At 35.9% G+C, this 15,645-nt stretch overlaps 1 protein-coding gene across 16 annotated transcripts in view; it reads right to left on the bottom strand.

Annotated features, from left to right (window-relative positions):
• The window catches only part of RAP1GDS1 (Rap1 GTPase-GDP dissociation stimulator 1), a 147,871-nt gene that overhangs the window by 84,886 nt on the left and 47,340 nt on the right, over positions 1-15,645 (bottom strand). For 8 of the 16 annotated variants that reach the window (XM_070614220.1, XM_070614217.1, XM_070614225.1 and 5 more), the window contains exon 3: positions 1,653-1,775. In XM_070614220.1, the coding sequence (XP_070470321.1) occupies positions 1,653-1,775 (123 nt within the window). Of the gene's footprint in view, positions 1-1,590; positions 1,776-15,645 lie in introns of all 16 variants that reach the window. The other 8 variants (XM_070614231.1, XM_070614226.1, XM_070614233.1 and 5 more) reach the window with 2 other exon arrangements.

Genomic DNA, 15,645 nt, shown 5'->3' on the forward strand with positions numbered 1-15,645 from the left:
CTGATTAGAAGTATAAATGCTAAAATTTCTATGATGTCTTAAGAACTCAGCTGTCATCTACTAGAGTATTGCTAGAAGCAACCTCTAGCAGCAGAGGTCTCATGAAGTGTGACAAGTGTTATGAGGACTGATGTCATTAAGTAAGCTCATATAGGAATGGCAATCCATTTCACAAAAATACATCCTAAATTTCTGAATCTATGCTACAATGTGTGTGCTCTTTCTTAAGAAAAAAAGTTTTAAGATAAAAATTGATCTCTGGAAATCTATACTGTGATTCTAATGAGCTAAAAAATAAACTACTTGATCCTAAAAGTCAAGCTGCTTTGCATCTAAGATGACCCAGACAATGTTTGGTCCAGGTTAACAAACAATGTCTGGAGGAGTTACATTTTCGACCTGGATCTGCTTCAGGAGTTCTCTGCTGTCCAAGGTAGTCACCATCTATTCAGAGCAATTCAAATCTGCTTAAAGAACACTAAATACTCCCAGACCACCAGGAAAGCTCTGAACATTTACGACTAGCTCGACCAAAGCACCGCAGAGTGATTATATAATTACAATAGCTCAGATATGACATACAAACAATAGGTGGCCAGTTTTCAGTCAAGAACCAGAAAATGATTTACCAGCAAAGAACTTCATTGGAACTTGAAAGACATTTGAGAACCTCTGAATAAATGAAAAATTGTCATGGCAATTTTCCTTTTGGTAACACATATATGAACAAGTTGTTTTACTGGGCCCAAAACAAACACTGGTACTTTAATGCCACCTGCCATAGCGATTACACATTGTATAAAATTAACTATGTAAGATTGAAGCCAGAAGTTTTACGTTTCTTCTACATAAAGTATAATATATACAACTTACTAAAACAAAGGCCGTAAAAATAATATCACACTTTGACAAACTGAGGCACACTAAAGGTATTACATTTAGTATGGCCTTTCCTTATGCTTAAAACCTGCTTTAAGAGGTCATTGTTTTTCTCAAACTGACTGAATTAAAATCATGTGCAAACATTTCTGCTACAATAAAATTCTTCCAAAGAATCTCTCACTGGGAAGACCATACACAATGGGATGGATTAGCCATTACATAATCTAAGCTTTACTGTCATTGTTGTTTTTCCAGAGTATTCTTACATGGAAACTTAAGAAATAAATGTTTCCCATGAAAGTGAATTCAGAACAGAACATATATTCCAACTGTACTGTTACAGTCAAGTGCCAATATCAGTAGGATAAACCAGGCTGAAAAAAAATAGTGAGTTTATCTGGGTATAACAGAAATCAACATATACTTTGAAAAAGGTAAACTCAACTGTGACAATGAAGACAAAGGACTCAGTGGAAAGCTCAAGAATCCTATAACCAAAGTAATAAAAGATACACGTGCAGTTGCGACTAAGAGCGCTTTCCTTCAATTCCACTCGGAGGGCACGGAATAGTAAATGGGAAACAAATGAATAGAATGACTAACTATAGTCATTTTAAACAATTACATGGAAAAAAGTCAAAGAAAAGAGAAATACAAAGTAAAAAATATCTAATCTACAAAATTAAAACATAAATTAATAAAACATACTGACAAGTAAGGTGTAAAACTGAAGATGTTCCCAGCAGAAAAGTTCCTGAGGAAAACCTCACCATTTTTGGCTACTTCTGCTATGATGTTAGCTACTTTGGCTGTGCAGGCAGACTGTGGGATCAAGAGACTTGCGAACAGTTGAAGTATTCCACTTCCTTGGATTTTTTCACTTGTTTCCATATCTGAAAGAGATACATACAAGAGCCTCAATGAAAATCTTCAACATTAACACTGACACTTTATTTAAAAGAAATCCTTCCAGAATTTTCACTATCTATAATGGAAATTAGTTCAGTATACATTCAAATGTATGCATCTATATTAAATTACCTTTAGTTCCACAAGCTGCTTTTATCTTAAGTTTTTATTTGCACAAAACGCTTTGTAATACAATCTTTTGTCTACTGACAGTCAGATTATAAAGGAATCCTTTCTGAATATACCATCTGCATTCCACACTTACCTTTCAATGCTAGATCCAACCCTGTCTATTCAGAGTAGGAATGCTATTTTTCGATTTCCCTTACGAATTCTTAACAGTATGTTATTTTATATTAAATTTTATGGTTTCCTACAATGCTATAGGAATTTTTAAAAAAATAAATGGCAATTAAATAAGGAACAAACTCACCTCATATCATTTTACATGGAGTGATAAAAGAGACTATATAGTTCCCTATAACCACTATGTTTTCCATACCATTCATTCAAACTACTTATAACAAAGAGGGAAAAGAGAAAACAGCAATAAAGCCACGGTATTCAGAACACTATTGGTGAGACAGAAATTCAAGAGGCCCCTATTTCTTTCCGTCCTTCTTTGTTAAAACACAAATAAAGAGCCTCTCTAGGAAACCAAGCCACTTCATGCATCTGTTACTGATAAAATAAAAGAAAATAAGAACACCTGGAATGATGATGGAAATAAAAGCTCAAAGAAATAAAACTTAAAATTACTATTTGATTCTGAACAATGAAGAGGAACGGCATGTGTTTAAAGATAGAGTGCTATAAGGCTTACTAAAACACTCAATTTAAATGTTCCTATGATTAGCGATTCCATATCCTTTCCATCCTCTGGATATACACACAAATAAGAGAGAACTCCAGCAATTTCTTGATAAGTAAATGGCAGCTGATATAATCAATAGAGAGTAGGAAAATAATTTTTAATAGAATAATTTGAGAAAATCTACAAAAAATAAATAATGTATTTCTTATAGTAAGTGCTGATTGCTCAAGGCAGTATTTTTCAAACTGTGGGTCCCAATTCATCAGGAACTCGAAAAGTGATTTGGTGAAAAATTTGGTGAACCAGCAATTTCTTAAAAAGAGAAACAGAATTAACAACATCTACAACGACGACAAAAGAAAAGAAAAGAAATTTTGTCCATAGTAAGGTAAAACACTGTTAGTGAAACTTTGGTTTAAATTATGTGTATGCACATGCTTATGTAATCTGTATGTGTACACCTACTGTATGCAAAACGTATTTCTAATCACAGGTTCCAGTCAATAAAGTGAAAAACCACTGTTCCGTGCACCCTTGACTACCCAGGATTCTGGGTTAAAGAAGTGTAACACTCCTTAACATCATCAGAAGAAGCTAGAATTGTTGAATGGCTGAAGCAACAGAAAATTATATGGAAAACTGTATTTCCATGGATTTATCATCTTAAAAAAAGTCATCAGCAATTAGTTATATATATGTGTGTGTATACGTTTGTTTATCTAATACATTAGTACTATAGTTCAGGTAACCAAGATTATTCAAGGCTGAAACTCCAACCGTGCATTTCCTTTTCCTACCATAAGACTAGTACATTTTCATACAGCTAATACTATTTTATTTCTTACATATTATGTACTATAATAAAAGGATATTTCGGAGGTAATTTAAAGCAATCTTATTTATTAGGTGAAGAAACAGAAGCCCAGACAGATGAAGTAAACTTGTCTAAAGTCATCAATCATACTAATCACAGAGCATTAACAGCAACTTCAGATTCTACCCACTAACAAACCAACCTGTGTGTCACCTGGCATCCATTGGTATTATTTTTTTGAACAGAAAACTTACTTAAGCATAAACAGATGAAGCCTGACCTTTTGTATGCTGTCACTTGTGTTACTTACAATTCAGATCATTATAAATGTAAAGTACACACGAGAGGACATGAACACAGCAGCCGGCCTTTCAGCAAGCCCATTTAGAAAATACAATGTGTCTTTTTGCTTTTGTTTTGTTTCTTGGACTAAAAAACAAGTTTCTAAGGTACCACCTAAAAATCTGACACCAAATTTCCATTAATTAACATTCTTTTTAGCAAGAAGCCAAAAAAGAGCTGAACTCAATTTGCCGTGTTAAAATCCTTCCTTTTCTGACCATTGCTACTGGAAGATGCACAACCTTAGAACACTGGGGCAGAACACCCCAGGGGTCTCGTCCCACCATCTGCTGGTGCTGGGAGGACAGCAAGAGGCTGGCATAAGGCATGAGTCACGAGTAGATGTGACGCTGAGGCATTTGTGTGTGTGGAGGCGCGCAGTCACCCACAAAATCACCCGTGCATGTCCACGTTAACTACAGCTGAAGAGGGCCTTATATCAGAGCTGAACTGCCAGGGCAAGGGGGACAAAGAAACGAAACAATACAAAACTCTCGCACTCTGATGAGACTTCTTTCCACGGATCACAATTCAAGGAGTTGGGAGAACAGCTGTACTAAGATAAATCAAGAATTTGGGAATAGTTATTTCTTAATGCTACTGTCAGAGAAATAAAGGGGAAACATATAATCTGGTTTGTCATATAAACCTGATTTTTACGAAAATCTAACAAGAACTCTATTCACCTGCTAGCATGTGGATTTCTATATAGATTTAGAATCTAAATTAAGCAGCTGGAATTACCTTCCTTCCTTTGGCATAAAAACATAAGGACCAAATACTGCTTATCACTAAAATGCCACTGTCCGACAAATACTTACAAAGTTTCATCCTCATTTCATATATACTTTCCGCACTGGCATTCTACTGCATCTCAAAATGTATATTTATCTATGAACTAAAAGATGTTCTCAGACATCTGTGAGCACCCTTGAAATGATTTTAAAAAAGCATTAGGAAGCAGCCGGCCATCGGTGTTTGTAGGTCTAAATCAATGGCTACTTATAAAAAAATCATGCACTGTTATCAGGAGCCCTAAAAAAAGGGCAGACTTTTCATTATTTTTAGTTACAGTACTACTGACATTTTAACTACACTCCTTTTAAATGTCTGCAGGAATCAATTCATCTTTCTCCCCTTCACATTTAGGTGCAGTCATAAAAATGTGTGAGTATACCTACAAATTATACGTGGCTGGCAGTCCTTGAGTTTTGGAGAACTCATATATGAAGGGCAATTTCTACCCTAAAATAACACCTGTGGGAGCTACCGCAGGAGTCACGTCCATCACGGTGGCCCTCATTCTGCCCCTGCAGTCCTACGTCCACACTCCACCTGACCTCTGGTAGCAAGGAGGCAGCTCAGTTATAAAACTGCCAGTGACAGAAAAAGAAACCCAGGCAATCAGATCAGAGGAACTTGAGAGGAGAGTCCAGTGCCATATGGGGAGGAGAAGCTAAAGCACAACTCACGGAACTTCTCAAGGCCAATAACCTAGTCAAAGGGAGGGAGTAGGTAGCATGGGAAGGAATTCATAATTTAAGATATGGCTTGAGAAAGATTAAAGTTCCAACGAAGCTGCCAAGAAGATGCACTAAAATAATTGGCTTTACCAGTTAAACACCAAGAGGGGGTTTTCAGGTACGCTATCACAGAAGCTGAACTGATGATGTTATCTCAGCACATAGGCTTCATGAGGATGAACTAATGCAAAGCATTTGACAATCAATTTACAGCAAATTCCAAGTTAGAAAAGCAAAAATAATGACTGCTATTATTATGACTCTATTAGATTAAAAATATATTTGGATTAGACTGATAGTATTGTTTTAGAGTAATAAAAAAGGCAGTTTTCCTTAGAGTTATGGGAACAACAAAGAACTGGTGTCTTTCTATTACATGTCCAAGGGACCCTTACAACAGACTGTGAAGGGAAGACTCAGATGTGGGGTTATCTGCAGGGACCAAGAATGTGACTCGAAGGGCCATGGGTATCCTTGCCTCTGGGGAACAATGTATTTCTCAAGGGGCAGATTCTTAGAATTGGTGTAACAAGAGACCGGGCCCTGTGCCTGGGCTATCTGATCCAAATCCAAATCACTTACTACCACACAGACAAGTCCCAAATCCTCCCTCCTTTTATCTAACTGAAAACAATGCATTTGCACTTGGATATACCATAAATACTGCAAATTTCACATTCCCCAAATCAAATTTACCCTTTCCTTTAAATTCATTCCAGCCTCTCTCTCAGTGAACGGCAGGGAACCATCTAAGCCAGAAGCCCTAGAATGATTATAAATGTTTCTCTTTGAGTGAATGCCTATCTACGCCCCACATTTTATCAGAACACAGATTCCATCTCACTGGCATCTTTTGCATCTATCCCTTCCTCTCTACACTCATGTTACTTCAAGTTCTCAGTTCTGACCTTTATTAAATGCAACAGCCTCCTCAAGACTCTCCCTAAGTCCAGACCCCCCACACCTACCATAGTAAAATAAACTTCTGGAAATGCAAATTATATGTCACTCCCCTACTTTAAATCTCTCAATGATCTTCCATAACTTTTAATTAAACATTCAAGCACATCCATGATATTTCCCAACCCCATCTCCTGATACTGCCCCATTGACATGCTACACTCTAGCCATATAAATTACTAAGAGTAATGCAAGTTAATCATTTTATTTCATATCTCCTTCCTGCACGTTTCTTCTCTGAAATGCCACCCCCCTCACCACCACTTTGGCTAATTCCTACTCAGACTCACATGAATAAAAGCCGTTCAATCTTTTTAATGATATCTAACTACCATAACTCTGTATCTTAAATTTATATTGAGAACATTTTCAAAAAATTTCAAAGCATTTTCAAATATATTATCTCTTCACTTTTAAAATAGTCATGTGAGATAGGCATGATAGGTCGTGTTTTCTTCATATCAGAAATAAAGTCATATGATAAGATTGTACTGGAAAAGGAAAAAGAAGCCAGTTTTTCAGATCCCTAGTCCAGTGTTCTTCCTACCACAACTGTTACTTGGAAGACATATGGTGATGACAATACCCTGACCAGATTCAATTTATTATGTGAAAAATATTTTTATTTAACATATTGTGTGGGAGTCAGAACTAAAGTAAGACAATTGAGTGATAAAGGGATGTATAGCATTTTGAAATAGATAAATGAAGGCAGCAATGGAAGGAGAGAAAGGGAACTGAGTATAGAGAAAGTGAAGCAGGTTTAAAACACATAAGAGGAATATGCTGAGTATAAGAGGATTAAACTAAAGGCCGGATAAATGAGAAATTAATGTTTCTAAAAGAAAATGGAAATATATAAAGTGTATGTGTTGGGGGGAGGGGATGAATAAAAAAGTATTTCTTTCTGACTGTTGAGAACCTTTTTCCCCCAATAAGGATTTTAAGCAAATAAAAGAAACATGAGATGCAGGAAAGAAAAGGATGTATGGAGTCAAGAAACGAAAGAGGGCAGGGGGCCAGCCCAGTGGTGTAATGGTTAAGTATGAGCACTCTGCTTCAGTGGCCTAGGTTGTTCAGGATGATAGCAGGAATTGGAGAGGCGAGAAAACCTGAGAGCAAGCTCCAGTGTACTTGAGGGTCGTTAAAATACTAGTGATGAAAATGGGGCAAGTAGAATGTCACCAGATGGTAGAGGCTGAAAAGAGAGAAGTTGGTTTTGATCGAAGCTAGAGGACGAATGGTTTAGAAAAGATATTTTTAACCTAAGAAAATACCAACTCAAGTTCCAAGTTCTGGGTCTTGGGATAGAAAGTGAGGAAAAGAGTTGAAGAGTTCTTGAGAGCACTTCAAGGGAGGTCTCTGGAGAAGGATTCCAGCTAACAGCTTGTGAGGATGGGCCTGAAGTGGAAGACCATTTTGAGATATTGCATTTGGCAAAGTGTTTTTGATGTCCGCAAGATTCCGTAAGTCGAACTAGTTTCTTTATTCTCCAAGCTATCATGGAAACTTAAGTGGTCACAGAAATTGTGAGTATGGGGTGGCGAGAGAGACATTGTTGGCAAGTACCCTAGTGATGATAACATACTTCATGCTCTGTGCTGTTACTTCCGCTTTGATCTCTGACTATATTCTTGAACCCTGATTCTAGCCATCCTGGGTGAATATCTTGCCTGGTCTGGCTTGGTCTCTGATACCTTCCATCTTAGTATGGACCTACAAAAGAATAGACTGTAGAAAATGATAGTTCTCTGGGGGAAATGAGGTTCTAGAACAATGAATGATCGTGAAGATTAGGCAGATGGAAGCCTAGACTAGATTTGGTGGTGCCTCTGTATATTGTCTATTGTAGGATTTTTATCAAGATATTAAAACTGCTTCGGTACTTGTCTGTCTCCTTCACTAAACTATAAACTCTTTGAGGACAAGGTATGTGTCTTGTTAGCGGTTTGCCTAGCACATGGTTGGTACTACTTACTAAGTATTTAATGCCGAGTCAGTGCGTTAATATAGTAACTTTCTTTCGAATGGTTATGAACAACTATGAATCTACACGAAGTGGTTAACAATTTGGCCTTACATTCCTTGACTTTAATAAACGGCATAATTCTCCACTGCTGTTTACCAAACCACCACACAGTCATACCCAGGGCAGCATTATCACGTAGAACTGCTTCACGGTTGAAAGCTTAAATTTGGACATCACTTTCAGATTACAGTTTTCTATTCTATCCTGTATTTTATTTCCTTATTAGTAAACATATTTTGACCTCATTGAAACCTCTATTCCTTCAACTCTTCCTTCTTTGCCAATCTATCAGCCCTCTCTGAGATTCATTTCATCCCTACTTAGTCTCAATAAAATGAACAGTGATTTCAGTAATTCTAGTATTACTTCAGTTTCCTAAAACCTTATCTATTTCACTGTCATTCAATCCTGCCATATACTTTTTCCCATTCTCCAATTTAAAAATGTGTTATGTTATTAAAGACGTTAGCTAGTACCATTACAATTTCACATTTTAAAATCTTAATTGGACCTTCAACATTGTTCAGCCATCCTTTTATTTATCCCTAGTCATCTCCCTTTCACATTTCCTAAGCCAGTAATTCTAAACATTTACTCTCTCTATACACTATATTCTCCATCACTGTCAACAGATAACCTTTCCCGGTAATTCAGAGTGAAAATATTTTGTTCCTTCACACCTAAACTTACCCATGATGTTAACTATCCTTAACGCCTGTCTCTGTGAAACATATGGCCCCCTCCTCTTTCTTCTTGGCTATCCATCTACCCTTCTTTCAATCTGCCAGCATAGCCATCTTTTAAAAACACAAATCTGATTTTTATTTGCTTCCAATGGTTCTCCTTAGCATGGTGCTATAGACTGAATGATTGTGTGTCCCCCAAATTCATATGTTGAAACCTACCCTCCAATGTGATAGCATAAGGAGAAGTGGGGTGTTTGGGACGTCATTAGGTCATAACAGCAGAGTCCTCATGGGTAGGATTAGTGATCTTTCAAAAGAGATCCCAGAGAGATGCCTCGATTCTTCCACCATGTGAGGTTCCAGCGAAAAGACAGCTGTCTATGAATCAGGAAGCAGACCTGACCAGACACTAAATCTACCAGTGTCTTGATCTCGGACTTCCCAGCCTCCAGAACTGTGAGAAATGCCACCCAGTCTAGAGTATTTTGTTACAGCAGCCCAAGCAGACTAAGACTAAAGCATAAAAGTCCTTTCATAATCTGACCCCTTGTTCCCTTTCCAGTTATCATCTCTTGCCCCTTCCCTGAATATACGCTTTTTGCTAGCCATAGAAAACTTTTCGGTTTCTAATTGAACTAGGTTTTTCCCCACCGCTGTGACGTTGTATGTGTTGATTCCCCTGCTTGGGATGTTTTCCCCACAATCCTTGGGCTCTCACATCGTCTGGGTAAAGTAGGCTGTGATTTCAAAATCCAGCATTTCCTGATCCTGCCTATCAAACTCACCCCCCTTCCCCAATACTCACATACAGTGTAATTATTTTCAAGTTGTTAGAACCTATTTAGCAGTTGAAGAACTGAGTAGATGAGATCATGCAAGGAAAATGTATTTTTACTGAGTCCCTACTACGCTGGCAATATAAGATAAAGAGGATAGAAATCATATCCTCAGAGAGCTGTCTACTAAGAGAAAAGAGAGGTTAATAAATTACCACAATTCAATGTGACCTATACCATCATGGAGGTTACATATAACCTATAGTGGGAGGCAATCACAGCTCCTTGAAGATCATAGAAATTTCCATAAACAAGGTAACATTTGAGCTGAGTTTTGAAGGACAGTAAAGCATACTCTAAGCAGAAATGTAAAAAAAATACATTCTACAAAGAAGGATTGTGTAAAAGCATTACCAGTTGAGACCAGAGACCCTAAATTTGTGACAGCAACATTCTGTACCACTGGGTGATTTATTTATTTATTTTTTGCCAGCAGCTGAAGGTTACCAGAATTGAGAAGTGGAAAAGGTAGATAGTTGGTATTATCCAAGGTTTGAAGAAAAGGCATTTAGAAAGAGAAGGATAAGAGTACACCTATAAAAAACCTATTTATCCATCATGACCCAGGTGAAATGTCAGTCCCTCTGTGACACTTTGAAAGACTCTTACAACTATGAGTTGAATACAGCTCTGTTTCTCCAACACTTTGTAATCGCCTCTATTATATAATATATCATACTGTATTAAAACTTACCTGTTACTTGTCTATCCAAACTCTCCAGGGCAAGGTACCAATTAATGCCTGGTGGTACCCAATTAATGCTAGCTGAATAGAAGTGCCCTGCCCTTAAAGACTTTATAACTGAATAAATGAAAAAGGCATAGACAAATAATTAATATATACTGAAATAAGTTCGAATAGTTACATATATAAACTGTTATAGAATACTAAAGATGGAGCAATTGAGTTACATTTATTGATGTTGTAGTAGTTTACTTCTAACAGAAAAGAGGATTGAGCTTATGAGACTGTCTTATATTTTAAGAACTCTCTCATCAAGAATGGAAGTTTTTTTGTAGAATTACCAATCACTAGGCTCACACAGAGACTAAACTTTTCACTTTGCATTAAGCTAATCAGGTTTTAGATTATATTTTTTCAAAAGCAAACATATGCAAAAAGGTTCTTTAAACCTTCGAAATCATGGTAGAAAATTACCTTGCCTGTATATTATCCCTCCCACCTGCACACAACAGAAAGAAAAGATGATCAATCCATAACTAAGTTATGAGCCAAATGAAAACTTTGCTCCTTTAGTACAATGAGAAAAGATGCCTAACACTTAACTACGGGAAGAGAAAATTATAAGCATCTAAAATGAACTCACCTCACAGAACACTGTGTGCTAACATCTAGACTTTGAATCCATATGTCTCTAAAAAAGTCCTCATTACTCTGCCTTTTGGAGCCTCATTTTGGGGTTTATCACAGTGAATATTAAAAAATAGGTCACAAAAAACCTCAGTAAAATCAATTATAGATTCTTGTGTGGAAAGTTCTAACACTAACGGCATCACTCCTCACTAGCAGTTATCTCAGCACATAACTATTATGCCACACAATCCATTTTGATACTTCAGTGGAATACGTATTTCATTTGTGATGGTTACTTTTATGTGTTAACTTAGCTGGGCCACAGTGCCCAGATAGTTGGTCAAACATTATTCTGAACGTTTCTGTGAGGATGTTTTTGGATGAGATTAACATTTAAATCTCTACACTTTGAGTAAAGATTCCCCTCATGATGTGGGTGGACCTCAGCCACTCAGTTGAAGGCGTAAACCAAACAAAAGACTGACCTCCTTAATTCCCTCCCCCTACTGCCCCACATCCATCCCCAATCCCCCTACCAAGAACAAGAGGGAATTCTGCCAGCAGACCACCTTCTGACTTGAACAGCAACATCAGCTCTTCCCTGCGTTTCCAACCTGCCAGCCCACTCTGCAGTTTGCACTTGCTAGGCTCCATAACTGAGCCAAGTCCTTAATATAAATAACTCTTTCATATATGCATACCATATATCATACATAGCATACACACACATATTCTATTGGTTCTATTTCTCTAGAGAATCCTAATATACCACTACTCCTAGAAAACAGGATTACCTTATCCTTTTTAACAAATATTTCCAAGTAAAAACACAAACATGCCACACAGATAGTTGATAGTCTCAAAAAGTTGATTTAAGTACTGGAGTCAGATAATTTCCTATGGCCTTTCATTCTTTTATGATTATTCCCCTTTGATTTGACATAGCTATTTTTAACTTTCTTTAAGGTCAGTAAATATATGTACTCCCATCAGACATTGAATATACTTCTATTACAGCATTAATTATGATAATTATAATTTAACATTTACTTATCAGTCTCCACCACAAAATAATGAGCTTTTGAGGGCAGGAACTAAATTTCTGCCATTTTTAGGAAATGGCACAATGTTTGAGACATACTAAATAAATACTCAGTGTTGAATATATGAACGAATGAGACTTGAAGATGGGGAGATGTGCAGTCTAAATCTTCACCTCATCAAAGTATGATACGACTGTACAAAATGTTCCAAATCTAACTTTAAACTAGGTATTTAATGTTTAACCAAAGCAGTATGATGTATCATGGCAGTATGAACTCAACTGTACTTGAATACCCTACAAATATTCTAATGAGTCCACCTACATTTAATAAGTGGACCTTTCCTTTACTCTACACATGAGTAAGTGATGTATAGGGTCATGAAATTTCACACAGTATTCTCTACTATTGCTCCAACAGCCCTGTATAACTAGAGTCAGAAAAAATATGACTTCCACTCTACCAAAATGTGCTAGCTTTCTTAAAGCTTAAAGAATTATACAAAGCATTGTTTGTTTTGTAAGTAAAACAGCCCAAATTTCCAAGAGAATGTATCTGATAACAGAAGGCATCGAATACTACTAATTTTTTTAAAAATTAGAGAATAAAGAGTCTCTGCATTATACGGCCCATTATATGAATATTACCCTAAAAAATTCTACCTAAACTCTACCTTACTAAAAACATGAAATATTCACATTTCCTCAGTTACTAATGACTTGTTATGAGAGAATAAAATGACCATGAACTACACATAGTTACAACTATGGCATATACTTTTGGACTTAGTATTTTTCATCAAGATCTTATTGTACAGCAAACAGAAAATAACACAGTATCTTACTTTCAGTTAAGAATATGGATTTCTAACTTAGCCTAAATTTTTTCAACTCTGTTTTAATGTGCTTCTTAAAAAAAAAATTCTTTCTTAAGTTGGGACCTTTTCCATTTCCTGGTTATTCTTCCTTACTTCGACTACTTCAAGCAAAGAGTTAATCTTTTACTCTCTAATTTGTCTTTAATTTTTAATTACTTTAATTACTCTCTATCTTGTCTCTAATTCTTTTTTTTTCATTTTAAAGACGGGTAGCTGAGCTAACAACTGTTGCCAATCATCTTTTTTTTTCTGCTTTTTTTCTCCCCAAGTCCCCCCAGTATATAGTTGTGTGTTTTAGTTGCGGGTCCTTCTAGTTGTGGCATGTGGCACACCACCTCACCATGGCCTGACGAGTGGTGCCATGTCCACGCCCAGGATCCGAACCAGCGAAACCCTGGACCGCCGAAGCAGAGCATGTGAACTCAACCACTTGGCCTCGGGGCCGGCCCCTCTAATTCTCAAAGAACATCTATTTTCCTATTTCAACAACTTTGCAGTTGATTGTTAATATTCACATATATTCATAAGAAAAATTGAAAATTGCAGTAAGTAATAAATGAGTAACAATGAAAAATGAAACAACTGCTTTTTTTTATTAACTCAGTATAAAACATATTCCCTTGCTATGACATCTCTTTCAGTTTTAACATAATGGATAAACTATACATTTGTGTGAATTAAGATTCAGACAAAATCAAACCTCCAAAGGGAGAAGAATTCACTTCAATTACCTACTTTTCTGGCTAGTGTTTCTTTTTCCCTCTAAGCCAAGGTTAGAAACTTTTAAAACTGTCTTTAAATGCTAAGTATTTAAAACAATTATTTTAATTTATAAAAGAATTTATATTCAAATTTCATTAAAGAAATACCAAAATTCATATAACATTACAAATTTACTAAGCGGAATCTATATAAACTATATTAAAATAAAATAAGAAAAATTATAAGCAAAATTATAAGCAGGTTCACATTTTCAGGGTTGAGTAATATACTTAAAAAAGTTAAAACCTAAATTTATAGCTTTGGATATAATTCAAAGGCTAATATGATATGACCTTGTAACTGTAAACAGACAATTTTCTGGCAGCAAAAGCAACGCTTTACCAACTGTACTTCTGAACCTTTGGAGGCTATATATTACTGAACTGAGAAATTTCCTATAACGTTTATCAGACCATTTAATAATCATTCATTCTAAAGTGTATAATCCATATTATTAATCTTAATTATTCTTCAGGTACTAATTCTCATTAGGTAAATTTGTCCCTGAATATACAAAGGAAGATATAAATTATACAGAACCTCACTAGTATACTAAAAGACCTTGACTCTGAGATTCTAAAACTATGCTGCACTCTCCAGTCTCAAGAAAAACTTCCTCTAGTATTAATGCTCCCAACAAACAATTTTATTACAAACTTTGAAATAATAAAAATGGTGGATATTTGCTATTTTAAATACTAATTGATTAGGCTAAGGATTTATTGTTTAAAGGTACCCGTTCTTGATTTTCTAAAAAAAAATCATTCTTTAATTAAAACTATTTTCTTAACATGAAAAAGGACTTTAAAATTAAATCAAGAGGTGTTTTATTGGATGGTGAAGCATTAGAAGGGCTGCCATTACTATAAGAAACCAAAATAAGACAGTACTCATAGCATTGTTATTTACTATTTTGCTGGAAGTTCAAGGCAACACGGTAAGTCAGCTATAGTCACAAGGCAAAGAGGAAACAAACATCACTTTGTATATGTTCTGATTACAAAAACCAAGAGAACTAGCTAAAAATGTAACTAATAAGTCAGTTCATAAGGTAGTTGAATACAAACAAAAATATAAAAATCAAGGGCCAGCCCAGTGGCACAGTAGATAAGTTTGCATGCCCCACTTTGGCAGCCCAGGGTTACTAGGTTTGGATCCCAGGTGCAGACCTACACACTGCTCATCAAGCAATGCTGTGGCAGAGTCCCATATGCAAAAAATAGAGAAAGACTGGCACAGATGTTAGCTCAGGGACCATCTTCCTCAAGCAAAAAGAGGAAGATTGGCACAGATGTTAGTTCAGGGCCAATCGTCCTCACCAAAAAAAAAACCAAACTGGAGACATAGTCTAAGAGATCTGTTTAGGCTCCAAACAGGACCAAGATTAAACCTGAGAAACAGTATACTTTAAAAATAACTTAAAGAGAAAAAAAATATATATAAACCAATCTAGCTTTCAAATTGATCTCCAACAATAATCACTTAGAAATCATTATGATATGAAAAAATCCATTTAGAACAACAGCCAAAAAAATTAAAAATGTATAGGAATACTTTAAGTAAGATATGGATAGAAAGCATATGAATCAAACTACATAATCTTACTGAGACATAAAAAGAAGACTTGAATAGAAGATATAACCTACGTGCTTAGATTGACAGAAAAATATTGAGAAATTGTCAATTCTTTCCAAATTAATTTAAACCCTATCCCAATTCCATTAGAATTTTTCAGGAATGTGACAAAATATTTCCAAAACTTCTCTACTTTAACAAACCCTGGAAATAAAAACTTTTTGAAAGAGATTTATAAAGAGAAACTTCCTCCATAAAGCTACCATAATTAAAATAGC

Source organism: Equus przewalskii, chromosome 3 (genome assembly GCF_037783145.1).
Source record: "Equus przewalskii isolate Varuska chromosome 3, EquPr2, whole genome shotgun sequence".
NCBI lineage: Eukaryota > Metazoa > Chordata > Mammalia > Perissodactyla > Equidae > Equus > Equus przewalskii.